At 40.5% G+C, this 26,157-nt stretch overlaps 1 protein-coding gene across 1 annotated transcript in view; it reads right to left on the bottom strand.

Moving 5' to 3' along the window:
• The window catches only part of NSMCE2 (NSE2 (MMS21) homolog, SMC5-SMC6 complex SUMO ligase), a 271,144-nt gene that overhangs the window by 204,369 nt on the left and 40,618 nt on the right, over positions 1-26,157 (bottom strand). The window contains exon 3 of the mRNA XM_023545993.2: positions 465-571. Within this exon, the coding sequence (XP_023401761.1) occupies positions 465-571 (107 nt within the window). The remainder of the gene's footprint in view (positions 1-464; positions 572-26,157) is intronic.

The following is a 26,157-nucleotide window of genomic DNA, read 5'->3' as shown; positions in this document are numbered from 1 at the left end:
TTTATAAACAATTTACTCATATTCAAAGAATGACCGCACTAAAAAAATTCAAGACAAGAAAAATCTAAAAGAGATTTAATATCCTAATTAACCTAGGTGGCCTAGCTGGGAAAATATTTAAGATTCCTATTCTATGAGACTTCCTGGTTAAGAGGAAATTAACAGCTGCTATTTTTTATAGGGGAAACCCTGGTGGCACAGTGGTTAAGAGCTACGGCTGTTAACCAAAAAGGTCAGCAGTTCGAATCCACCAGGCGCCTTCGAAATCCTATAGGGCAGTTCTACTCTGTATTTTAGGGTCGCTAAGAGTCGGAATCGACTTGATGGCAGCGGAGAGTTAAGGATAAGGAAGTATTAAAGGTTGGAGAAGAATTTTGATGTTGTGTCCATATTTCTAGGTCAGTAAGTTGTAACCAAGCATAACCAACTGAGTGTGTATGAATAAACATAAATATTAAACTTACACGATTTATTACAGATTGAACAGCCTTTACGTAATGGTTTAGTTCTCGATCCATTACAGCAAACTCAACCATCGCCTTCTCCATACTGTATTCACTACTCACTTCAGCTGAAAGAAAAAGAAAAAAAAAGATAGCAACTATTATTTTCCACTTGAAATATCGTATCTGAAGAAGGTTACACCAATATAATCCATCTTAAATTTTTAGTAGTTCATAGTGGCATCTAATACCACCTTTCTTACTGTGTTGTTTCTGACACATGTGTAACAAATCGGATTTTTAAAAAGAGGTTATTATTGCATTAGAGAAATAAGAATTATCAAAAAGAACAAAAGAATCACAAAAACAATCTTAAAATTTATCTTGTGGTAGGTTGCTATTTGATATGGACATTCTCATGGGCTTTCTTCAAGATATCCTTGTGGACGTCTCTCCTAGTTCTAGTCTTCAGTCTCTGGTCTCTTCCATCACTTTCTGCAGCAGACCAAGATACTCAGACTTGACCTTGAAGTTTACCTGACTTGGCATCACTTTTAGAACTAGCTTCCTGATCTCCTCTTGTGTTTGTCCTTTGTTGCCTCAGGCTATACTATTCATTGCTTATATTCTTCAGCAAACCTGTCTGAACATTCCTAAGCCTAGAACATTAGTTGAGGCTGCCTGTAAAAACAGCTGGCCTCTAAAGACTCTTCCCTTAGGCCCATGACTGACCTACTCATCAGTCTTTGTCTCCTTTGCGGTGATATCTTCAGTCTTGTTTTTCAAACTGCTATCTGGCTTAGGTCTTATTAGCATCCATGGGACGCTGGTAATGAAAACTATCATCCCATTCATTTTATTTTGCAAACCCTTTTATAGCAGTAGTGGTAGTACTAACCTGCCATCGAGTTGGCCCCCAGCTCATGGCAACCCCAAGCACAATGGGATGAGACCATTGTGATCCACAGGGTTTCCATTGGCTGATTTTTTGTAAGTAGATTGCCAGGCATTTTTTCCTACTCTTAGTCTGGCAGCTTCACTGAAACCTTAAAGAGAAGAGTCTTGGAAGGCTTTAGGTTGCAGAGGTACTTCTGGGTAGAGCTCAGAGTGAAAACCATTTTTATTATCCATACCCCTGACTGTCCCCCCCGCCTCCGCCACCAGCCAAACAGGGTCTTGGGGAGGCTAGAAATATTCACATTTCTTCAATGTGCCATCATTCTGTGAGCATTTATTTCTTACAGTCAATGCTTACTTGTGTTAATCAAGCAAACTTAAGTTATATTTGAACATTCACTTGGAAGCCAACGAACACACGGGGAAATCTCATGGGAAGTTACTGGATGATTCAGCAAGACCTGCATAACATATCTTACCCACTAATTAAGCAACTGCTCCAAGAATCTGGTACAATAACTAGCTGAAATATGTCCCCCTACCCTTGCCCCATCAAATCAAATCCAGAGGGCAAGATAAGCCCTGATTTAGGTTATAAAATTGTAACTGTTTCTGCAAGTATACCAGTAAACCAGGGCGATCTGCCTATAAACTTTCATGTCTATATCCAGTGGCCCTGGCCAGTACTATCCCAAACACTACTGCAAACACTATGGATTGATATTACTCAAAAACTTTACTCGAAAAACTTTAGAAGTGTTATTTGAGCCAGGAAAGACCACAGAACTAACATCATTCTTTAGAGAAATAAAGAATGAGAATCACTAAAGGTGGGCTTCTTTTTAGACTGAAGTGCTCTGACACTTACATAGTACCAATATGTATCTGAATGGATGAAGTTGGCTTGCATACAACTTTCCTAAAGTCACACAAAAATCTATAATTACACAATTTATGCAGCCACCTTACTCATTAGACACGTCATCCACCTGTTAATGTCAAAACCTACTAACACAGATATAACTACTACTGTTGTCTCCAATTTTTGAAGTACTGAATAGGTATTAGAGTTACATGATCAGTCGAGCATTAAGCAGAATGGCCCAGTTAGTGTTGTAATCAAATTCAGATTAAAACAAAATTCATGAGACCTCAATGAGAGGAAACGATGGCTGCAGCAGGGGCAGGCATGAAAGTAAAATGGTAAAAACCAATGCTAGATGCCCCAAATATGAGAAACCAGGGGCAAAAGGAAAGAGAAGGAATAGAGCTGAGAAAGAAAAGGAAGGGAGGAGACAAGCTAACTAACGTTTAGAGATGTGGGCCCAAGTAAGACAGATTCCAGGTCCTCTGTGGCTAAAGGACCCAGGCACTAAACTGAAACAATATGGTGATTCTTATACTGCACGGCAGGAACACAAGGGACTTTATCCAGCCCAAGCTCCAAGACTGTCTAAGGTCTCTTCACATCTCATATCCTCAGTGTAATGCCATTTTCTAGGTCACGGGTTAAAAAGCAGCAGCAGATGGGGGAGCAGAAGATTCTTTATCTCGGCTTCCCCAGGACAGCCTATCAATAGACAAATCAAGCTTTCCATCCAGCTAGCAACCAGTTCAGCGAGAATGAAAGGTGACAGAGCTAAGCCATGTAGCTTTCTGACTCACTACTCTGAGTCAGGGAAACCCTGGTGGCGTAGTGGTTAAGAGCTATGGCTGCTTACCAAAAGGTCGGCAGTTCAAATCCACCAGGCACTCCTTGGAAACCCTATGGGACGGTTCTACTCTGTCCTATATGTCATGGCAATGGATTTTTTTGGATTCTGAGTCAGCCTCCTCCCTGGCCACAGCTGTCCTGTAGCCATACCCTGGGACATGAACCAGTGAGAAATCAACTCTTTTCCCTGAGTCCCAGCCCTGAGGTTTGGAAAGCTGAACTGAAAACAGGTCCCAGAGCACAGTTAAGGTCCTCAGTAGCACTGCCTTCAGTGGAAGATATGAAAATGAAGACATTTTTCCTCTCCCTTTCCCTTGGCACACCCATACACATCTGCCCCTCTCTGCCCTACCAGATATCCACCAGCCTTGCTCTGTGGTTCCCCAGGGTCTAGCCCCAAAGTCCTTTTCTAGGATCCTCCCTCAGTCTCTACAATAGGATCAAATATGCCATATAGGTTCATAAAACTTCTTTACCGTTACAACTAGGGGTGTGTGTGTGTGAGTGTGTGTGCGTGTATGCGTGTGTGTGTGTGAGAGAGAGAGAGAGAGCAAGGAACACTCTCAAGACAAATTTCATCTACTTATATCCCTTCCAACTTTGTCTCTGATTCAACTCCAGTTTTGCCAATGGCCAAGCTGTTTCTGGAAATTTTGTCCTAACAAATAAAAACTGCAGAATGAGGTTTTTTTTATCCTACAAAGTCATGTAAGGCAAGTCTGCACAGGAACCCTACCCATTACATATAATTGAATAAATTCAACTCCATGTATTTTATTAGTAAGCTACCAGGCTATGACAACGCAGACATTTTTTGTTCTTAAGGGGTTGCTGATGCCAATTCAATATGAATCACATACTCAGAAGACTCTGAAAAATATTAAATGTCATAAAGTACATATGTCCATTTTGGGAAGAAAGAAAGAAAAGAGGAAGGGAACTGCCTGACTGTATTTTAAATCGCCTAGAATGGGACAAATAAAAAAATAGTAGGGAGATATTACTTTCTGAACTAGGGAACAAGTATTTCTTAACCTTTTCAAATTAAAACTTGATTCTTCTATATTTTGCAAGGAAGACATTTTATCCTTTTTGGGTACGCTCAAACAAATGACAGTATAAACCATACCTCCTCTACCATCCCCCCCCTCCAGAAAATAATCCCTTCCTCTCTGAAAACATAGCTCTACCTAACTCTACCAACATATAGCTACATGTACACCTACGTGTGTGTGTGTGTGTGTGTGTGTGTGTCCTGGCAGCCGAGTACTAAGTAATCTCTACACAGTCATCAGAAGTGGAATTTAATGACTTACTCCTTGAGCAATATTTAATAGAAACTTAAGTTACTTCTCACTTCACTCTACTTCAAAGTCATAATTACTCCTTCACATATACACATAGTGTGGTAAAATGAAAACTAAATCTGCATTTGATAACCGCGCCCTACTGGAAATAACAGTGAAGAAACAACCGTGTATGACACAAACTAGTAAACGACTGGCTCCTCTATAAACACGATAAATACTCAAGAAATATTCACCTTTGAAGTCATCTTCATTTTACTCACTTTTATAATTCTTTTACCATAATACTACAGAAGAGGGAAGCTGTATAGTATAGTAGCCCCCAAAAAGCCAGCTATAGAGTCAGATCACATTCAAATCTAGACTATATTACTTGCTGTTGTTGGTATAATGACCCATGTGAAAGAGCAGAATTGCCCCACAGGGTTTTCTAGGCTGTCTTCTTTATGGGAACAGATCGCCAGGTCTTTCTCCAGCAGAGCAGCTGGTTGAATTCAAACTGCCAACCTTTCAGTTAGTAGCTGAGTACTTAACCATTATACCACCAGGGCTCCTTGCTAGCTATGTAATTTTTGGTAAGTCACTTTACTAGAGTCTCAGTTTCCTCTTCTATATAATGGATACAATAACAATAAAACCCATTGCCATCGAGTTGATTCCAACTCGTACCTAGCTCATAAAGTTGACATGAGGACTAAATGAGATAACACAGGCAAAATGCTCGGCACAGAGCCTGGTCCACAGCAGACACTACTTAAATATTATCTGTCTTTATAATTATCATTGTTGTTGCTGTCAGCTGCCATCGAGTTGATTCCAACTCATGGTGACCCCATGTGTACAGAGTAAAGGTGTGCTCCATAGGGTTTTCAAGGCTGTGACCTTTCAGAAGCAGAATGCCAGGCCTGTCTTCTAAAGCACCTCTGGGTGGGTTCAAACTACCAACCTTTTGGTTAGCAGTGGAGCACTTGGCCATTTGCACCACCCAGGGACTCCGTTATAATTATTACAAAACGGATAACTACTCTGCAAATGTCCTTAGCCTAAACACTGGAAGTATTCTGTCCTTGGGACCAAAAAGGATCAAGTAAAGATCATCTCCTTAGCTCTCTCAGCTGTTTTTATTAACTTGAGATCAAAGCACTAAGCGGACTAGCAAGACGGTAACACCTAATAAGCTTTGTAAAATCCCCTCCCAACCACCACCTTGTCCAGAAACTCATTTACCCAGCAAATGCTTACTGAGCACTTACTACATGCCGGGCAGAGGGAAAAAAAGCTGTGGAGCAGGGGGAAGAGGCAGCTAACACTGCCCACAGAGGGAGGGGAGGAAAGGTTAACAGGTGAGGACAGATTTAAACTGTGTCTTGAAGGATGGGTAAGTACCCGCCAGATGCTCACCAGACCAGGGCAGAGACTAAACAAACGCCCTCACTCCTCTTTGCAGAGGCTGACTGATAGTTACAATAGTCAAACAAAAACCCTGGGAATGAACGTCGGAGAAAGAGATCGATAAAAAAAAAAAAAAAAAAGAACAAAACTTGACTGAGCCGCAAACATACCACCTTATCCAATCTTTTGTTAAAACAATGTAAATTAGGTATTGGTAAACATACACTGGAGATAAGGAAATGGATGCTTACAGAGGTTAAATTATTTGCCCCAGGTCACACAATTAATAAATGATGGAGTTAGGGGCTGATTTCAGGTCTGACTTAAAGTCTTCATGAAAGCAGGTAAGAAGCACAAAGAAATAAGCAAAATGCATTTCAAGCAAAGGACATGGAATATTGAATCATCTGTTCTCAGGCTAAAGGAATCCTCCTAAACATTACCTTCAGAGACAGAGAAAGGGAGCCACTGACTGACTGACTGACTTAACTAGTTCTGACCCCAGAGTAAAGGAGGCCATTGTTGTATTTTTATGCAAATACCGCACTCCCTCTGTCTCCGTTTGCCAGCCATGTCCTCCCCCCTCGAGGCACCACCACAAGGGCCATCATGCCAATCCTCTTCCACATTTTGCTGTGAAACAAAATTAGCATAACATGCTTACAAAAGTACCCCGCGGGGGAGGGCACTGCTGACAACAGACGCAGGTGAGCGTTGTCCGCAGAAAAATACGGAACATCTTTCATTAAATAGACAGGTACTTCCTTAGAAATCACAGTTAATATTCTGTAAACTACCATGGTAAAAGTGTAACTCAAAATACAGCTCTGAGCATATTTTATGATCAATTAAGCCCATAAAACCACAGAAGTTAATCGCTGGATACCATCTACCTTCTGCCAGTCATCAAAAGCAGCACTGCTTTTCCGAATCCCAGGCTGGTGGGCATCTTATCATTAACACATACCCACAGGAAAGAATCCACAACCCCTTTGTTACCTATTATAAGGCCCCCAAATCCTCAGGTTCAGGCCTACCTTTTATTCGTCTTAAGCCCTTTTTCACGTGCTTCTTGCCCATTTTTCCCTACCTAATTCCTGGAAAGGTCAGCAGTTTGAACCTACCAGCCACTCCTCAGGTGAAAGATGTGGCATTCTGCTTCCATAAAGATTTACAGCCCTGGAGACTCTATGGAGAAGTTCTGCTCTGTTCTATAGGGTCATTGTGAGATGGAATTGACTCGGTATCAACAGGTATGGGTTAATTCCTGGCAGATTACAAAGAAACAGTGAAGACAACTCAGCACGCAATACTTACAGCAGCATTTCCTAACCAACATAGTTCAGTGAATGCTATTTCTGTCTGGTGTTCAAGTCCTTGGCTGTCTTATCTACAGTTTGAGGCTCGGAGACTCAGAAGGCTTAAAGAAAACAGCCTGGCTTTGACTTCTGGTTCAACAACAAAGTTCTGGAATGAATTTGTGGCAGCAAAGAAGGGAGAGAGGCTTAAACCTCAGATGGTCCTTGAGAAAATTAAATGAGACTACAGGTAAAGCAGGTATCATGGTGCCTCAAACCCCCGCTGCTGTCGAGTCAGTTCCAACTCATAGCAACCCTGCAGGACGGAGTAGAACTGCCCTGTAGGGTTTCCTAGGCTGCAGTCTTTACAGAAGCAGATTGCCACATCTTTCTGCCACGGAGCAGCTAGTGGTTTTGAACTGTCAACCTTTCAGTTAGCAGCTGAGCGCTTAACCACTGCACCACCAGGATCCTGCCTCAAGCATAGTAGGCTTTTAATAGATGAAGGCTATTTTGCTGTAAACTAAATGTATTTTGCAATTCTCCCCAATATGAATCTTTGATTGGACTTAGTTTCTACTGAATCACGGAGTTAACAAACCCACTTCTTAAAAAATATTTTTAAAATAAAGCAAGCAAAAAGATGGAAACAACCCAGATGCCCAACAACAGATGAATGGATAAACAAACTATGGTACATACACCCAATGGAGTATTAACGCAGCCTAAAGAACAATGACGAATCTGCAAAGCATCTGATAACATACATCAATCTGGGGGCATTATGCTGAATGAAATAAGTCAATCACAAAAGGTCAAATATGGTACTAGCCCACTACTGTAAAACTCATGAAAAGATTTACAAACAAAAGGCAACAATCTTTGATGGTCACAAGGGAGGGGAGGAGTGAGATGAAGAACACTAAATAGACGATAGATAAGTGGTAACTTTGGTGAAAGGTAAAACAGTACACAATACTGGGGAAGCCAGCACAACTGGTACAAGGCAAGGTCACGGAAGCTCCACAGACACATCCAAACCCCCTGAGGGACCGAATTACTGGGCCGAAGGCTGTGGGGACCACGGTCTCTGGGAACCTCTAGCTCAACCGGCATAACATAGTTTATAAAGAAAATGTTCTACATTTTACTTTGGTGAGTAGTGTCTGGGGTCTTAAAAGCCTGTGAGCGGCCATCTAAGATACCCCACTGGTCTCACCCACTCAGGAGCAAGGGAGAATGAAGAAAACTAAAGACACAAGGGAGAGATAAGTCCAAAAGACTGATGAAAAGCTAGTTTTTTCTGTAAACCTTCACCTAAAGCACAATAGAAAAAAAAAGTTAATAAAGCATATCATTAAAAAATTCAAACAGTATAACAATGTGGTGTCTCCAATCCCCCAAGCCCTCTCCCCAGAGGCAACCATTGTTATAAGGTTCTTGGGAATGTAATCCTATGGGAATATTCTATAAGTAAGGCAACCCCTTTTAAAAAGGACTACAGAAATTAAAACACTTAGATGGAGCAAACTGTTTGTGCACGACTGCTAACCTACAGGTTGACAGTTCAAAGCCACCCAGCACTATCGCAGAAGAAATGGCCTGGCAAGCTGCTTCCGTAAATATTACAGTGAAGAAAACCCTGTATAGCAGTTCTACTCTGTAACACGTAGGGTTGCCATGAGTTGGAACTGACTCAGCAGCAACTAACAACGACAACAAATAGGAAATGCAGAAATAAGAAATTAAGAATGGCTGTTACTATTGTTAGATGCCATTGAGTCAATTCTGTTCTGACTCACAGCGACTTTATACACAACAGAAGGAAATACTGCCTGGTTCTGCACCATTCTCACAATCGCTGCTGTGTTTGAGACCACTGCTGAAGCCACTGTGTCAATCCATCTCGTCCAGGGTCTTCCTCTTTTTTGCTGGCCCTCTACTTTGCCAAGCATGATGTCCTTCTCCAGGGACTGGTCCCTCCTAATAACATGTATGTGAGAGGAAGTCTTGCCATCCTTGATTTTAAGGAGCATTTCGGCTGTACTTCTTCTAAGACAGATTTGTTCATTCTTCTGGCAGCCCAAGGTATATGCAATATTCTTTACTAACACCATAATTCAAAGGCATCAATTCTTCAGTTTTCCTATTCACTACCTAGCCTTTGCATGCATATGAGGCAACTGAAAATACCATGGCTTGGGTCAGGTGCACCTTAGTCCTCAAAGTGACATCTTTGCTTTTTAACACTTTAAAAGAGATCTTTTGCAGCAGATTTGCCCAGTGCAATACATCTCTTGACTTCTTAACTGCTGCATCCATGGGCGCCGACTGTGGATCCAAGCAAAATGAAATCCTTAAAAACGTGAGTCTTTTTTCCATTTATCGTGATGTTGATTATTGGTCCAGTTGTGAGGATTTTTGTTTTCTTTATGTTGAGGTGTAATCCATACTGAAGGTTGTAGTCATTGATCTTCATCAGTAAGTGCTTCAAGTCCTCTTCACTTTCAGCAAGCAAGGTTGTATCATCTGCGTATCACAGGCTGTTAATGAGTCTTCCTTCAATCCCTAATGCCACATTCTTCTTCATATAGTCCAACTTCTCAGAATATCTGCTCAGCATACAGATTGAAAAAGTATGGTGAAAGGATACAACCCTGATGCACATATTTCCTGATTTTAAACCACACAGTATCCCCTTTTCTGTTCTAGCAACTGCCTCTTGGTCTATGTACAGGTTCTGCACAAGCACAGTGAAGTGTTCTAGAATTCCTATTCTTTACAATGTTATTCATAATTTGTTATGATCCACACAGTGGCTAAATCTGAGGGAAAATTACTCTCAAATTTTTCATATTGAAAATCTTATCGATATTCTCTTTATGCCCTATTTTTTCAATAAGTACACACGAAATGGACAAAATACAGTGAACTGTTGCTTCAGTTTCATGTCAAAATATCTGTTCCAAAATAACAACATAAAGGCAAACAAACACAACTGGGAAAACAATATGGACCCTATTAAAAACAAGAAAAGAACAATGCTAAAGAAAAGAGTATGAATATTGGGGAAACTTCTATTCACTCTACTCAACAAATATTTACACAGCACAAACCATGTGCCTGGCACTTTGCTGGGTGCCCTACAGAGAGCAATGAACAAGGTAAATACTTACTGTCTCTTTCCTCAAAGAACCTTTCCAAATTTCCACTCCAGGCAAAAATTTCTAAAAGCGTTGACAGGACTATCTGGCCTTTGCTTGCCTCTCAGTGTGGTGGGAAACCTGTTTCACCATTAAACAGCTCTAACTATTAGAGTCCTTCCAAACAGAGAGCTGTCTCAGCCCCTCCCTAGAAGAGTCCCAGGTAACGACGACAACGTATCTGAAGTGTTCTTGCACACACATTAACTTATTTACACCTCATAACCTCCCCAAAAAGTGATTTAACTCTCAGCTTTAGATGGTTGAGGGAGCTGAGATCAGACAGGTTAAGGTTAAATACCTTGAACCAACAAGCTGGAGAGGAAAGAGTTAATTCAAGGTCTATAAAATAAGAAAACCCAAGCTGGTCTTAAACGCTAGCAAGCAGCCATCTAAGATGCATCAATTGGTCTCAACCCACCTGGAGCAAAGGACAATGAAGAATAGCAAAGACACACAGTATTTATGAGCCCAAGAGACAGAAAGGGCCACGTAAACCAGAGACTACATCAGCATAAGACCAGAAGAACTACATGGTGTCCGGCTACAACCAATGACAGCCCTGACAGGGAACACAAAGAGAATCCCTGATGAAGCTGGAAAGCAGTGGAATGCAGCCCCCAAATTCTCATAAAAAGATCAGACTTAATGGTCTTACTGAGACCAGAGGGACCCCGGCCATCATGGTCCCTGGACCTTCTGTTAGTCCAAGACTGGAACCATTCCTGAAGCCAACTCTATAGACAGGAATTGAACTGGAGTATAAGACAAAAAATGATACTGGTGAGGAGTGAGCTTCTTAGCTCAAGCAGACACACAAGGCCATGTGGGCGGCTCTTGTCTGGAGGCGAGATGAGACGATAAAAGGGGACAGAAGCTGGCTGAATGGACACGGGGAATACACGGTGGAGAGGAAGAATGTGCTGTCTCATCAAGAGGAGAGCAGCTAGGAGTACATAGCAAAGCGTATATAAGTTTTTCTATGAGAGGATGATTTGTAAACTTTCACTTAAAGCACAATTAAAAAAACAGAAAAAAAAAAAAGCCCAGGCTCCTAACTACCTCACTAATGCATACCTATTGGGCATAAATCCATTTCTTTATTGTAATTTTTTGTCAAAGTTTTGCTGAGATCTATGCATATTCTTTTAAATAGCATCTTTACCCTACCAGAGCAATCACCTTAGTTTAAAGAAAGGAAAGAAAAAAGGGAGCTACAGTGATCATGAATAAAAATATCAAATAAGTTCACAAATGAGATAGCCACCTAATAAATATCTTTAGCTTGCACAAGAATACCAACTCTTAGACCAGCATGTCTCTGTACTCATTTTAAATAAATTTCTACCAGGAAAAAGATTACAAATGGGGTCAGCCTACTTTAAAGCAAAGTTAATGAAGGCACTGTTTAATTAAAAAGAGATCGAGTCCTCAAAACTACAAACATAAATTCAAAGATACCTGATAAGAAATTTGTTAGACCCTAAGATTTATGACAGCAGGGACTACAATCTCTTATTTTTTTACCTAACTCTCAAATTTTGGTTTAAATAAGAAGTACTGTCCTGGGGAACTTACTTCTTTAAGAACGGAAGGGGCACAACCACCAAGGGAGGGAACTACAGGCATACGTCGGAGATATTGCAGGTTTGGTCCCAGATTACCGCAATAAAGCGAATATCGCGATAAAGCAACTCATGCAAATTTTTTGGTTTCCCAGTGCATATAAAAGTTATGTTTGCACTATACTGTAGTCTATTAAGTGTGCAATAGCATGATGTCTAAAAGAAAATGTATATACCTTAATTAAAAAATACTTTATTGCTAAAAAATGCTAACCATAACCTGAGCCTTCAGTGACTCATAATTTCTGAGTGTGTGTTTTAGGTGTGCCCATTTAGTCTCATATACATGACTGAACTACACGTGTTATTGTTTGTTTTATAGGCCTGTCTAATCTTTATAGGGTGAACTTCAGGAATGACTTCACTACTGAGTTAAAAGGGTGTCCAGGGACCATCTCTCAGGGTTTCTCCAGTCTGTCAGACCAGTAAGGCTGGTCTTTCTTTATGAGCTTAAATTTTCTTCTACATTGTTCTCCCACTCTGTCCGGGACCCTCTATTGTGATCCCTGTCAGAGCAGTCAGTGGTGGTAGCTAGGCACCATCTAGTAATTGTAGACTGAGTCTGGTGGAGGCTGTGGACTACTCTTTCCCTCAGGTCTTTGGTTTTCTTCATTTTCCCTTGCTCCAGACAGGGTGGGACCAGTGGAGTATCTTAGATGGCCACTCACAAGCTTTTAAGATTCCAGGCACTACTCACCAAAGTAGGATGTACAACATTTTCTTTATAAACTATATTATGCCAATTGAACTAGATGTTCCCCGAGACCATGGTCCCCAGCCCTCAGCCCAGTAACTCAATCTCTCAGGGAGTTCGGATGTGCCTACGAAGCTTTTGTGATTTTGCCTTGATCAAGGTGTGCCGACTTCCCCAATGTTATGTACTATCTTATCCTTCACCAAAGTTACCACTTATCCATTGACTAATTAGTGTTTTTCCCTCCCCACCTATCCCCACCCTGGTAACCATCAAAGATTGTTTCTTTCTGCATATAAATCTTTTCATTCGTTTTTAAAATAGTGGTCTCATACAGTATTTGTCCTTTTGTGATTGACTTAATTCACTCAGCAGTAATGCCCTCCAGATTCACCCAAGTTGTGAGATGTTTCCCAGAATCATCATTGTTCTTTATTGTTGTGTAGTATTCCATTGTGTGTATGTACCGTAGTTTCTTTATCCATTCATCTGTTGATGGGCACTTAGGTTTTGAGTGGTAATCTTTTTGCTGTAGAGCGTCTTGCCTTGATGTTGATGGCTGCTGACTGATCAGGGTGGTGTGGCTGCTGAAGGTTGGGGTGGCTGTGGCAATTTCTTTAAAATAAGACAACAGTGGTCTGCCACATCGACTGACTCTTCCTTTCACAAAAGAGTTCTCTGTAGCATGTGATGCAGTTTGATGCCATTTTACCCACAGTAGAATTTCTTTCAAACTGAGTCAATCCTCGAAAACCCTGGTGCTGCTTTATCAACTAAGTTCATATAATTCTTAAATCCTTTGTGGACATTTCAACAATTTTGACAGCATCTTCATCAAGAGTAGATTCCATCTCAAGAAACCACTTTCTTTGCTTATCCATAAGAAACAACTCCTCATCCATTAAAGTTTTATCATGAGATTGCAGCAATTCAGTCACATCGTCAGGCTCCACCTCTAATTCTAGTTCCCTAGCTATTTCTACCACATTTGCAGTTACTTCCTCCTTGAAGTCCCAAGTCCCTCAAAGTCACCCACGAGGGTCGGAATCAACTTCTTCCAAACTCCTATTAATGTTGATATTCTGACCTCCTCCCATGAATCACAAATGCTTTTAATGGCATCTAAACTGGTAAATCCTTTCCAGAAGTTTTCAATTTACTTTGCCCAGATCCATTAGAGGAATTACCATCTCTGGCACCTATAGACTTACAAAATGTATTTCTTAAATAATAAGAGTTGAAAATCAAAATGCCTCCTTGATCCATGGGCTGCAGAATGGATGTTGTGTTAGCAGGCATGGAAACATTAATCTCCTCGTACATTTCCATCAGAGCTCTTGGGTGACCAGGTGCATTGTCAAGGAGCGGTAATATTTTGAGAGGAATCTTTTTTCTGAGCAGTAGGTCTCAACAGTGGGCTTAAACTATTCAGTAAACCATGTTGTAAACAGACGTGCTGTCATCCAGGCTTTGTTGTTCCATTTATAGAGCACAGGCAGAGTAGATTTAGCATAATTCTTAAGGGCCCTAGGATTTACAGAGTGGTAAATGAGCACTGGCTGCAACGTAAAACCACCTGCTACATTAGCAGCTAACCAGAGTCAGCCTGTCCTTTGAAGCTCTGAAGCCAGGCACTGACTTCTCCTCTCTAGCTGTGAAAGTCCTAGATGGCGTCTTCTTCCAATACAAGGCTGTTTTGTCTACGCTCAGAATCTGTTGTTTGCTGCAGCCCCTTCATCAGTTATCTTGGCTTCATCTTCTGAATCACTTGCTGTAGCACCTACAGCAGCGCTTGCCGCTTCCCCTTGCACTTTTATATTATGGAGATGGCTTCTTTCCTTAAACCTCATGAACCAACCTCTGCTGACTTCAAATTTCTCCTGCAGCTTCCTCACCTCTCTCAGCCTTCAGAGAATTGAAAAGAGTTAGGGCCTTGCTCTGAATTAGGATTTGGTTTACGGGACTGTTGTGGCTGGTTTCATCTTCTGTCCAGACCATTAAAACTTTCTCCGTATCAGCAACAAGGCTTTTTCACTTTCCTGTCATTTGTCTGTTCACTGGAGTAGCACTTCTAATTTCCTTCAAGAACTTTTCCTTTGCATTCACAACTTAGCGAAGCGCTTGGAGCTTTTGGCCTCTCTCGGCTTTCAACATGGCTTCTTCACTAAGCTTAATCATTTCTAGCTTTTGATTTAAAGTGAGAGACATGGGACTCTTCCTTTCATGTGAACACTTAGAGGCCACTGCAGGGTTATTAATTGGCCCAATTTCACAATTTATAAAAAACACAATATCAGTGAAGTGCAATAAAGTGAAGCACAATAAAACGAGGTATGCCTATACTATATATTTCATATTCCCTCCTGTTGGAGGATAATTCCTATGTTTATTATTTTTGCAAAGTAAAATAATTTGATTTCATGAAACTAATGGCAAATCAGTCTGTTAAGATTTAAATCACTGACATCTCCAGAAAATAGGCCTATGGTAATATACTACAAATATCCTAATAACTGTCCTGTCTGACTCAGCACATTTCCTTTTATTTGCATCTCCACATAGAATAAGTACCTGAAAACATGTATCTGTGAGATTTTGTGAGGCATTTCTTTCATAAGGCAATTCTCATTTTTTCTCATTACCTGTATTATCATTTCTAAGACTTATTTCCAATTTAATTGATGTAAATCAGCTATGACTCCCAATATTGTCCTCCCTTCTTTAAAAGCCTCTTAATCAAAGAAATAATGATCCACAAATACCTAAATTTACTAGAAATCTCTCAGAGAATTCTTTTGTTGGGTGAATTAAAATACTTCTGTAATGGGAATAATCACCAACTAATGAATCTGTTTCTGGACGACAATTACAATAAACTGTAAAGTAAGAAATAATGAACTATTAATATTCACTGAGTAACTGGTTCTGAACACCAAGAGCACAAGAGTATCAATTATAACACTGCAGCAGTATTTATAAAATGGGAGGTTCCAATCAATCACACCCCACCTACAGGCACCTAGTCTTGCAAACCCAAACAGAACCAAACCGTATGCGAGCCCTAAAAACCTGACATCATCTCTGACTCCTCCCTCTCTACAACCTCGACATCTAGCCACCAAGCTCCATCAACTCTGCCTGCTATGGTTCCAATGATTGTTCTCTTCTCCTCCTTCCCAGCTACTGCTGCCTTGATTTCAATCTTTACTGTTTTTTTCCTTAGATTACCGATTTGCTTCCTTAATGATTTCCAATCTCTTTTCCCTCCAACCCTCCTTCCACGTTGTTACCAGGTTCTCTCTTAAATACAAGTCTGATGTTACTCTCTTATTCATCAAAAACCTATCACAGTACTTCCACTTCTGGCCAAGGTAGAACAGTAGGAATTAGATTTGTTCCCCTGCTTGAAACAACTAAAAAAAAAAAGAAGAAAAATATGTAACATAATATTATATATGTGAAACAATATTATGCAAGGCACGGTACACTGTGTAAGAAGAAGGAAGGAGAGTGATCCCTGAGAGACCAGAAACATGAAATAAGCCTACAACTGCCCTCACCTTATTGTCTTGAGGGAGTTTCCTAGCTACAGGGCACACAATCCCAGTCAAAATTCTATTAGACTTTTTTGAAAAAACTGATTTAAGTTTATTCTTAAATTCTTATGGAAATGCAAAGGATCTAGAATAGTCCAAAAAAGGACAAGTTTGTAAGGTTAACTACCAGGTTTTAAGACTTAGGATAAAGCCACAGTAATCAAGATTGTCTGGCACTGGCATAAGGAGACAAAAACAGATCAGCAAAACAGAACAGAGTTCAGAAACAGAGCCATACACACATGCACAACTGATCTGACACAGATGCAAATACAAATCAGCAGAGAAACGACAGTCTTCATCAAACGGCGCTGGCACAACTGGACACCCACATGGGAAAAAAATGATGAATTTCAATCCATACTGATACTATATACAAAAGTTTAGTGAGACTGGATCATAGACCTTCATGTAAAACCTAAAAACACAAAACATCTAGAAGCAAATGTAAGAGAAAATCTTTCTGAACTTGGGTTAGGCACAGATTTCACACCAAAAGCACAATCCATAAATGAATAAATTGGATGTCATAAAAATTGAAAACTTGTACTCAAGGAAACACTGTTAAGAGCACTGCAGTGCAGTGAATTACTTAATATGGTCCTTCTAGCCACAGTCTTTGTGACTCCGACACGATTGGATGAGACCACACAAACAAGGAGTATGGAACCTATGATGGTTGGGGTTATGTGTCAACTTGGCTAGGCCATGATTCCCAGTATTGTGTGGTTGTCCTACAATCAGGTTGACCTGATGTAATTATCCTCTATTGTGTGCATTGTAAATCCTGACCTCTAGGTGTTAATGGAAACCCTGATGGTGTAATGGTTAAGAGCTCAACTGCTAATCAAAAGGTTGGAAGTTCAAATCTACCAGGTGGTCCTTGGAAACCCTATGGGGCAGTTTTACTCAGTTAAAAAAAAAAAAAAAAATTTTTTTTTTTTTTTTTTACAGAGTCACTATGAGCCAGAGCCGACTCAAAGGCAAAGGGTTTGGGTTTTTTTTATGTGTTAATGAGGCAGGATTAGGTTGTTTGTTATGTTAATCAGGCAGGATTAGGGTGAGAAGCACTCCAGTCCCTACCTTTACTGGAGTTACTGGCCCTTTCTTGAATCACATCTTTTATCTTACAAGAGATAAAAGGAGAGAGAAATGAGACAGGAGACCTGACTACCACCAAGAAAGATGACCTGGGAGCACAGTACATCTTTAGGACCCGGAATCCCTGTGCTCAGAATCTCCTAGACCCAGGAGACAAGAGAAAACTGTAACACCTGAGATGGCCAGAGACAGCGAGAAGCGGTGGCAGAGAAACAGCAGCAGCAGAGGCAGTAGAACCAGGAGACTGGCAGCAGACGGCACAGTTGGCTTCCCAGCTCACGGAGCAAGAGCGCTAAGTGCCTTCAGGCTGTAGGCTTGCTGGTGGAGTGGGGGCACTTAACTGGCAGAGCTATGGCGATTTGTAACACTTGTCCAAACAGCAGGTCTGGCCGAGGGATCAACAGCCAGAGAGAGAGGCCTGCCTGCAGGCATGCCTAAGAAGAGGCTGTCCTGATCTAAGAATTGTATCCTGAGTTGTTTCTGATCCTGAATTGTAACCTGCTACTTCCCTAATTTTTTTTTACTTCCCTAATAAACCCCATCATCATGAGAACTGTCTGTGAATTCTATGTGGTCACTGCAACGAATTATCGAACCCAGCAGAAGAGTACAGAGTGCCATGGGAGGGATGGTTGGTGCCAGGAACAGTAAAAACGCTACCGCGAGGAGATATGTTTGACCTCCACCTCACTGGAATCAGCCTTGGGCTGTTGAAGTTAATAATAATTCTCTTTCCCCCTTATGAAGGTAGACAAGGAGGTCTGACGCCTCAGCCACGCCATTTTTACAAGCACCAAAAACAAACCAAACCCGTTACCCGTGGGGTCGATTTCAACTCATAGTGACCCTGGGATAAAATACTCATAAATTATAAATGTGATAAGGCATTGTATCCAGAATATAAGAAGAACTCTCAAAACTTAAGACTAAAACAACCCAATAAAACATAAGCAAAATATCTGAATTGACACTTGACCATAGAGATAAATGAATCCCAAATAAGCACATGAAGAGAAAGTCAACATTATTAGTTATTAGGGAAATGCAAATTAAAACTACTGAGAGATATCACTGCACATTTATTAGACCACCTAAGAAGACTGCCCATACCAAGAATTGGCAAGAATGTGACGCAGAGTTCCATTAATATACTCCCCGCGTGGATTATTAATATGCAGACAACTATATTACCAAAAGTACATTTAGCCATATAATTTAAACCACATTTAACATCATTTAACCGTATTATAAGGACTCAGAAGGGACTTCATAATATTCTAATCCCTTAAGTGTCATCATCATAGTTTTACTACTATGAAATTATCAGTCAATAGAAAAATTTTTATTGTTATAATAGACATCAAAGAAACCAACATTTAGTCTTTACCTCATCACAGTATAATTGCTTTTTATTATAACTTCTCAATCCAATGGATCTTCAAGCGTGGTCGCCAGATGAGAAGCATCCCCTTGGCACTTGTTAGAAATGCAAATTCTCAGGCCCTATCCCAGACCTGACGCACTGAAACTATAAAGTGGGGCCCAGCAATCTGTTTTAATAAAACTCGTGATTCTGCTGCATGGTGAAAAGTTTGAAAACCCCTGTTCTAATGTACATTTTCAAGTTAAAACTGTAAATTCCCTTTTCTCTGAGATTCTTTTCGAAGTCACACAATTTTAAGACAGAAATTTACTTCGAAATACTGTTTTCACTAAATCTAGAACACAACCAGCTGTTTTCCTATTCTTACACTCCTCAATTATTTTAGGCCTTTTATTAAGCTAGAAAACCAAAACTGAATGTAAGGCCCATAAATAACGCATTCTACAAAAGCCTTGGATTTAAAGCAAACTACTTAAATGTTCTAATCATTTATTTACATGTATTTTTTTTTTATGTTTGCAACTGCAACCAACATTCTTTCCAAATTGACTAGACTTGCTGCTAATTTCAGCTACAGACTGTCATCTGCCAGTGCACATCGGTGCCATTTTTAATTCTGTAAAAAACCCACTGCCGTCGAGTCGATTCCAACTCATAGCAACCCTACAGCACAAAGCAGAACTGCCCCACAGGGTTTCCGAGGAGCACCTGGTGGATGTGAACTGCAGACCTTTTGGTCGGCAGTCATAGCACTTAACCATTATGCGATTAGGTTCGTGTAAATGGAATAAAACCTGTAACCCATTGCCGTTGAGTTGATTCCGACTCATAGCAACCCTATAGGACAGAGTAGAACTGCCCCATTGAGTTTCCAACAAGTGCCTGGTGCATGCAAACTGCTCTAAATAATTCTAATGATAATTTTTTAATTGTTCCATGAAAATACTTAAGATAGAAGCAGAATAAAAGTGGAAATGGTATTGGGCTCAATCAGGACAGCTAGGATGGTCAACAGTTTGCTCAGAGACTTCAAATTAATAACATAATCGTTCTGGGCCTCAGTTGCCAGGTTTGGAAGAGACAGAGTAGCTGACCTGTAAAGTCCATTTGGAGTCTAAGGGCCTGCATCTGTGATCTTAGTCCTATGCTCTATGGTACTGTACTTTTAGATTGACATGAAGTTGTCAAATTATTTTAAGCACTGTATCTATTCTTGACAATTTTAGAATTATTCTAAGATACCTTCCTCTTCTTATATCCAAGAGCAGCACTATAAACACTGCTTCCTAGAGTGCAGACTACAGAAGAAAATGAACGCACGTACACTTGTAGTTGCTGAAGCGCCAAAATGGCAGTGTGATTTTGGCAGTCTCCTGTTCTATGTGGGACTGGTTAATTTATCTGTAAAACAGAGGGTTGCATGGCATGAACTCCCAAAAGCAAAGCTTTCAAAATGTGGCTCACATCTTGGACTCTGGTGGCAGGCTGCCTGGGTCTGAATTCTGAAGTCACCATTTATGACCTTTTTGTGATCTTAGACAAGTTATCTAAACTTTCTAAATCTTAATTTCACCTATCTTCTGTTAAGTGGGAAACCTTGGTGGCATAGTGGTTAAGTGCTACAGCTGCTAACCAAAAGGGCGGCAGTTCGAATCCACCAGGCACTCCCTTGGAAACTCTACGGGGCAGTTCGCTGAGTCGGAATCCACTCGACGGCAGTGGGTTTTGGTTTTCTGTTAAGTGAGGCATAATAAGAGTCTCTTTCATACAAATTAAATGAGATAATCCACAAACAGCACTTAGCACAGAGCCCAGCAAAGAATAAGCACCTGATAAGCATTAGATATTTTTATTAATATTACTTCCAAAGTCAGCCCTCTAACTCTCTGTAATCAGATGATATTAGAATCGACCTGCAATCCAACGTAATAAACACACAGGGAGCACCTTTTTTTTTTTTTAATTTTCTGACCTGTAATTTTTTTTTTAATTGTGCTTTCAGTGAAAGTTTATAAATCAAGTCAGTCTCTCATACAAAAACTTACATACACCTTGCTATGTAACCCTAGCTGCTCTCCCCTAATGTGACAATACACTCTTCCTCTCCACCCTGCATTCCCCATGTCCATATGTCCATACAACCAGCTCCCGTCCCCCTCTGCCTTCTCATCTCGCTTCCAGAGAGGAGCTGCCCACATAGTCTCGTGTGTCCACTTGCGCCAAGAAGCACACTTCTCATCAGTGTCATTTTCTGTCTTATAGTCCAGTCCAATCCCTGTCTGAAGAGTTGACTTTGGGAATGGTTCCAGTCTTGGGCTAACAGAACGTTCAGGGGCCATGACCTCCAGGGTCCCTCTGGTCTCAGTCATACCATTAAGTCTGGTCTTTTTAAAGGAATTTGAGGTCTGCATCCCACTGTTTTCCTGCTCCATCGGGGATTCTCTGTTGTGTTCCCTGTCAGGGTAGTCATCAGTAGTAGCCAGAGGGTGTACCGATTTTGTGCCAGGCATCTCACCTTTCACTATTAAAAAAACCCACTGCCGTTGAATCAATTCCAACAGAAGAGACCTGTCCCATAGGGCTTCCAAGAAGCACCTGGTGGATTCGAACTGCTGATCCTTTGGTTAGCGGCTGTTGCTCTTAAACACTACGCCACCAGGGTTTCCACTATAGGGGAAGGGGTTCTCAAACCACAGCATTTATCAGAGCAACTTAGGATGCTCTTTCAAAATGCTGATTACGGGATTCTCCTTCCAGAAGCTCCGATACTGCAAATTTTTAATAGGCATCCGAGGTGTTTCTAAGGCAGGCTATGACCACAGTTTAAGAAACATTCTTGCAGGGGTTTCAAGTACTTATAATCTACAATCCATTTTTTTCAGTTCAGAACTCACTGCAGCTACCATAAGGGTCAAATTTGTTGCCTGTGTACCGTGCAGTCTTGTGCACTTCCTTCATTTAGATGCCATGTGCCATCACTTTAAGTTCCAATATCAATTTCCTGATGCGGTGATACAAACTCACCTCTTTACCCTATAATCTGAGATATTCTTGATCCTCTAAACCCAAACATCTCCAAACTCCAACTACCGAAGAATTCTGATATATGGGCTATTCTTGACCTCTGGAAACAGAAAATTCCTTAGCTCTGACTGCTGACCTATAAACCTGACCGTGGCCTCATTCAGGGTCCTGGTCTCAGCCTTCCACTCCCAACACTGCTGCCAGCAAACATGCCAGTATACCTTCAGAACAGCATATATTTCCAAAAAGAGGTTGCAATGTGTCAAAACCCACTGAAATTTACCTCGCAAACAAATTTAATGTTTACAGAAAGCAAACAACAACAACCAAAAATCAAGAATTAAGAGGCAAGAAGATCCCATGCAGGCTGTGACAAAAGAATCAAACTGTATTACAAATACATAACGGAACCTTATTGAAAGAGGTGGGGGGGCTGATCTGAGTAACCTTGGAAAATGGTGTTTTGACTGGAAACTGTAAGGCTTATAAAAAGAACTGTACATAAATACTACATGTTAGCTGATAAAGCTGTCTGTCTTGAGTATGTGTATCTCAGGATGAGAGAAATTGCTGGGGGCCATCTTTGGATAAATGCACAACAGATACTCTAATAAATGTTTGAGTCTCTGTCCTATTATTCGACCTCATTTCTTTTCCAGCTCTAGATTTAAAATGTGTTCTTAATGAAAAACAGAAGGTAGCTCAGTTAAACTAACAAATAAAATTCTGACAAATATGTCTTCCCACCGTTCGTATGAGAAATGCATTCCCACGGTGTTTAACTGGAACCAACACTATTACATAAACACAGAACAAAAGTATACTAAAGTCCCTGTGCATATGGCAGTCACGGTTCTACTCGTGCTGTAAGCGTATTGAAATGTGAGGGACAGATTATGTGAGGATTTTGCTTATATTTTGAGAGGCTTCCCCACTGGTGATAGGGCCAAGAGGGGTAAAAATGAAAAGCAAAAAACAGATTTACTGGACTGAAGACACAAATATTTGTTAAATACATGAATGAAAAGTTAAGGAAAAAAAAGAACAGGAAAGGAACTGCTTCACAGGTGAGCGACGGAATCACCTATCAGACCTTGTATGGTCCCTCCGACATCATCTGAGTCTAAGAGAAGGTTTCTGGGTACTGCTGAGATAACATCCATCTGTCAGGGCTCTGGTATAGGAACTACTATTTACACTTTGTTTCCAAATTATTAAGTACCTAAATAAAGGCACACAGTGCACTTTGGAAATTGTGAAATAAGAAACAAGCTGCAGATAGCAACCCTACCTATTTCAACATTATTAAGTTTCAGCCAAGACCCAAAGGCCCTCATGAAGCTTAGCACTGAGACCACAAAGATAAGGCAGATACAGAGTAACTCTTTCAAACTCAACAAACTCTAAAATTACCTAAGAGTCCTGGAAGACACCATTTCAAGAGAAGAGAGCACTCACAAAAAAAATTCGTCTTCAGTGGAACGCATGTTATACAACCTTTCTTTGTGAACTGGTTTAAACTTCTATTTTAATCCATCCCACAAAGGCTCTGATCCCTCTGCTTGAAATAAAATCCCATAGTAATTTTTCTAAAACTAGAACACATTTCTGCTTCTTAAACCATCTCATAAAGTTTTTTTCCGTACTAAAAAGATAATGCCCCCCACCCCAAACATACACAGCCCTTATTACCACACCCTCCCCCTCTACCTCAGCACATATTCTCAGTGCCATTCCCCTTCCAACAGGCACTATATACTTTAAGTTGTTTTCCCAGGAATTCTCTTTATAACCAAAGCAAGTGTTTACAGTCTGACTAGCCAAGGTGAGAAAAAAGCATTTCCAAATAGCCAAAATAATCTTGAAAAAGAACAAAGAAGGAGGACTCATACTTTGCAACTTCAAAACATACTATAAAGCTAAAGTAATCAAAACAGTATGGTACTGGTATAAGGATAGACAAAGGCCAATGGAAAAGAACTGAGAGTCCAGAAATCAACCCATACACCCATGACACACTGATTGTCAACAAGGGTGCCAAGTTCATTCAATTGGGAAAAACAGTCTCTTCAACAAATAGGACTAGGCCTATGTTATATATATATATATATATATATATTTTTTTTATGTTATAGATTGAATTGTGTCCCCCAAAAATGTGTGTCAACTTGGCTAGGCCATGATTCCCAATATTGTGTGACTGTCCACCATTTTGGCATCTAATGTGATTTTCCTAACTATTGTAAATCCTATATCTATGATGTTACTAAGGCAGTTATGGTAATGAGGCAGGGCCCCATCTACAAGATTACACTATATCTTGGGCCAATCTCTTTTGAGATATAAAAGACAGAAGAGAGCAGAAACAGAGGGACCTTCTACCACAAAGAAAGCAGAGGCGGGAGCAGGGCACGTCCTTTGGACTCAGAGTCCCTGTACTGAGAAGTTCCTAGACTAGGAGAAGATTGATTACAAGGACCTTCCCGCAGAACCCACAGAGAAAGAAAGCCTTCCCCAGGAGCTAGCGCCCTGAATTTGGACTTCTGGTCTCCTAGACTGTGAGAAAGTCAACTTGTTTGTTAAAGCTATCCACTTGTGGTATTTCTGTTACAGCAGCCCTAGATAGCTAAGGCTACTAGAGCTCAAGCTGCAAAAGAATCAGCCCACACCTCACACCATATTAAAAAATTAACTCAAAATGGATAACTGACCTAAATATAAGGACAAACTCCTAAAGCTCTTAGAAGAAAACTTAGGGGTAAAGGTTCAAGACTTCGTTTTTGACATTGATTCTCAGATGTGACACCAAAAGCACAAAGAACAAAAGAAAAACAGACAAATTGGGCTTCATCAAATTAAAAACTTTTGTGCATCAAAAGACTTTATCAACAAAGCGGAGAGAAAACCTACAGGGTGGGAGAAAATATTTGAGAACCATATATCTGCTAAGAGTCTAACATCCAGAATACATAAAGAACTCCTACAACTCAAGAACAAAAAGACAAACACCCCAATTTAAAAAATGGGCAAAGGACTTGAACAGATATTTCTCCAAAGATGATACATAAATGGCCAACAAGCACATGATAAAATGCTCAACCTCGTTAGTCATTTGAGAAATATAAATCAAAACCACAATGAGACACCACTTCACACTCGCTAGGATGGCTGCTGTTTGAACAAAACAAGGATGTGGAGAAACTGGAACCCTAGTGCATTACTGCTGGACTTGAGAAACAGTGCAGCCGCTGCAGAAAACAGTCTGGCAGTTCTTCAAAATTTTAAACATAGAATTACCATATGACCTGGCAATCCCGCTCCCAGGTATTTATCCAAGAGACTTGAAAGCAGGGACTCAAAACAGATACGAGTGCACCAACATTCACTGCAGCATTTTTCACAACAGCCAAAAGTGAAAACAGCCCACGTGTCCACCAACAGAGGAACAGATGAGCAAAACGTGGTCGTACATACAATGGAAAATTATTCACCAAGAAAGAGAAACGAAGTTCTGATACCTGTTGTAGCATGGATGAACCTTGAAAACATTGTGCTGAGCAAAATACGTCAGACACAAAAGGACAAATACTGTACAGCTGCACGTATATGAAATATCTAGAATAGGCAAATGCGTAAAGACAGAAGTGTATCACTGGTTACCAGAGACTGGGGGGGAAGAGCAGGGATTTATTGCTTAAGGGGCGCTGAGTTTCTGTTTAGGGTGATAAAAAAACTTTTGGAAATGGATAGTGGCGATGGTTGCACAGCATGGTGGGTGTAATTAACATCACTGAATTGTAACATATACCACACACACCAGTAAGTCCCCAGACTTCACCCTGTCCTTTCATGATACGTAAACGTGCCCTCACTTGGAAATGACTGAACTCACAACAAATTCGTCATCACAATCACCTTCACTTGCTGCCTCTGCAGATTTTACATCACTGAAAAGGCTTCGACCTTTAAGGTTAAATACGCCTCACTTTGCACCTCTTCTGACTTACCTACAAATTCGGCTTGGAGACACAGTTAGGAATGGATCGCATTCATAACCTGGGGATATTTCACGTATTTCATATATGTACATGAAATCCTCCACTACAAAACATATAAACTGTTACAAACCAGCAACAACCATGAAAAGGGAATATGCCATAATTTATACCCAAAGTCAATGAAGCTCAAAAAAAGTGAAGTAAATGCTTCAAGCTCACACAGGTAGTAGGTAGTGAACTGGCATTTTAACTCACAGCTATCTGTAGTCCTTACAACACTAATTCTGAGTCCTAAGTTCACCGAAGGCACTGGCGAAAAACAAGGCACCAGGAATTGACGAAATACCAACTGAGATGTTTCAACAAACTGATGAAGCGCTACAGGTACTCACTCGTCTACGCCAAGAAATCTGAAAGACAGCTACTTGGCCAACTAGAAGAGATCTGTATTTATGCCTATCCCAAAGAAAGGTGACTGATC

Source organism: Loxodonta africana, chromosome 14, assembly GCF_030014295.1.
Source record: "Loxodonta africana isolate mLoxAfr1 chromosome 14, mLoxAfr1.hap2, whole genome shotgun sequence".
In the NCBI taxonomy this organism is placed as follows: Eukaryota; Metazoa; Chordata; class Mammalia; order Proboscidea; family Elephantidae; genus Loxodonta; species Loxodonta africana.
This window is presented reverse-complemented; position numbering and strand designations above follow the sequence as displayed.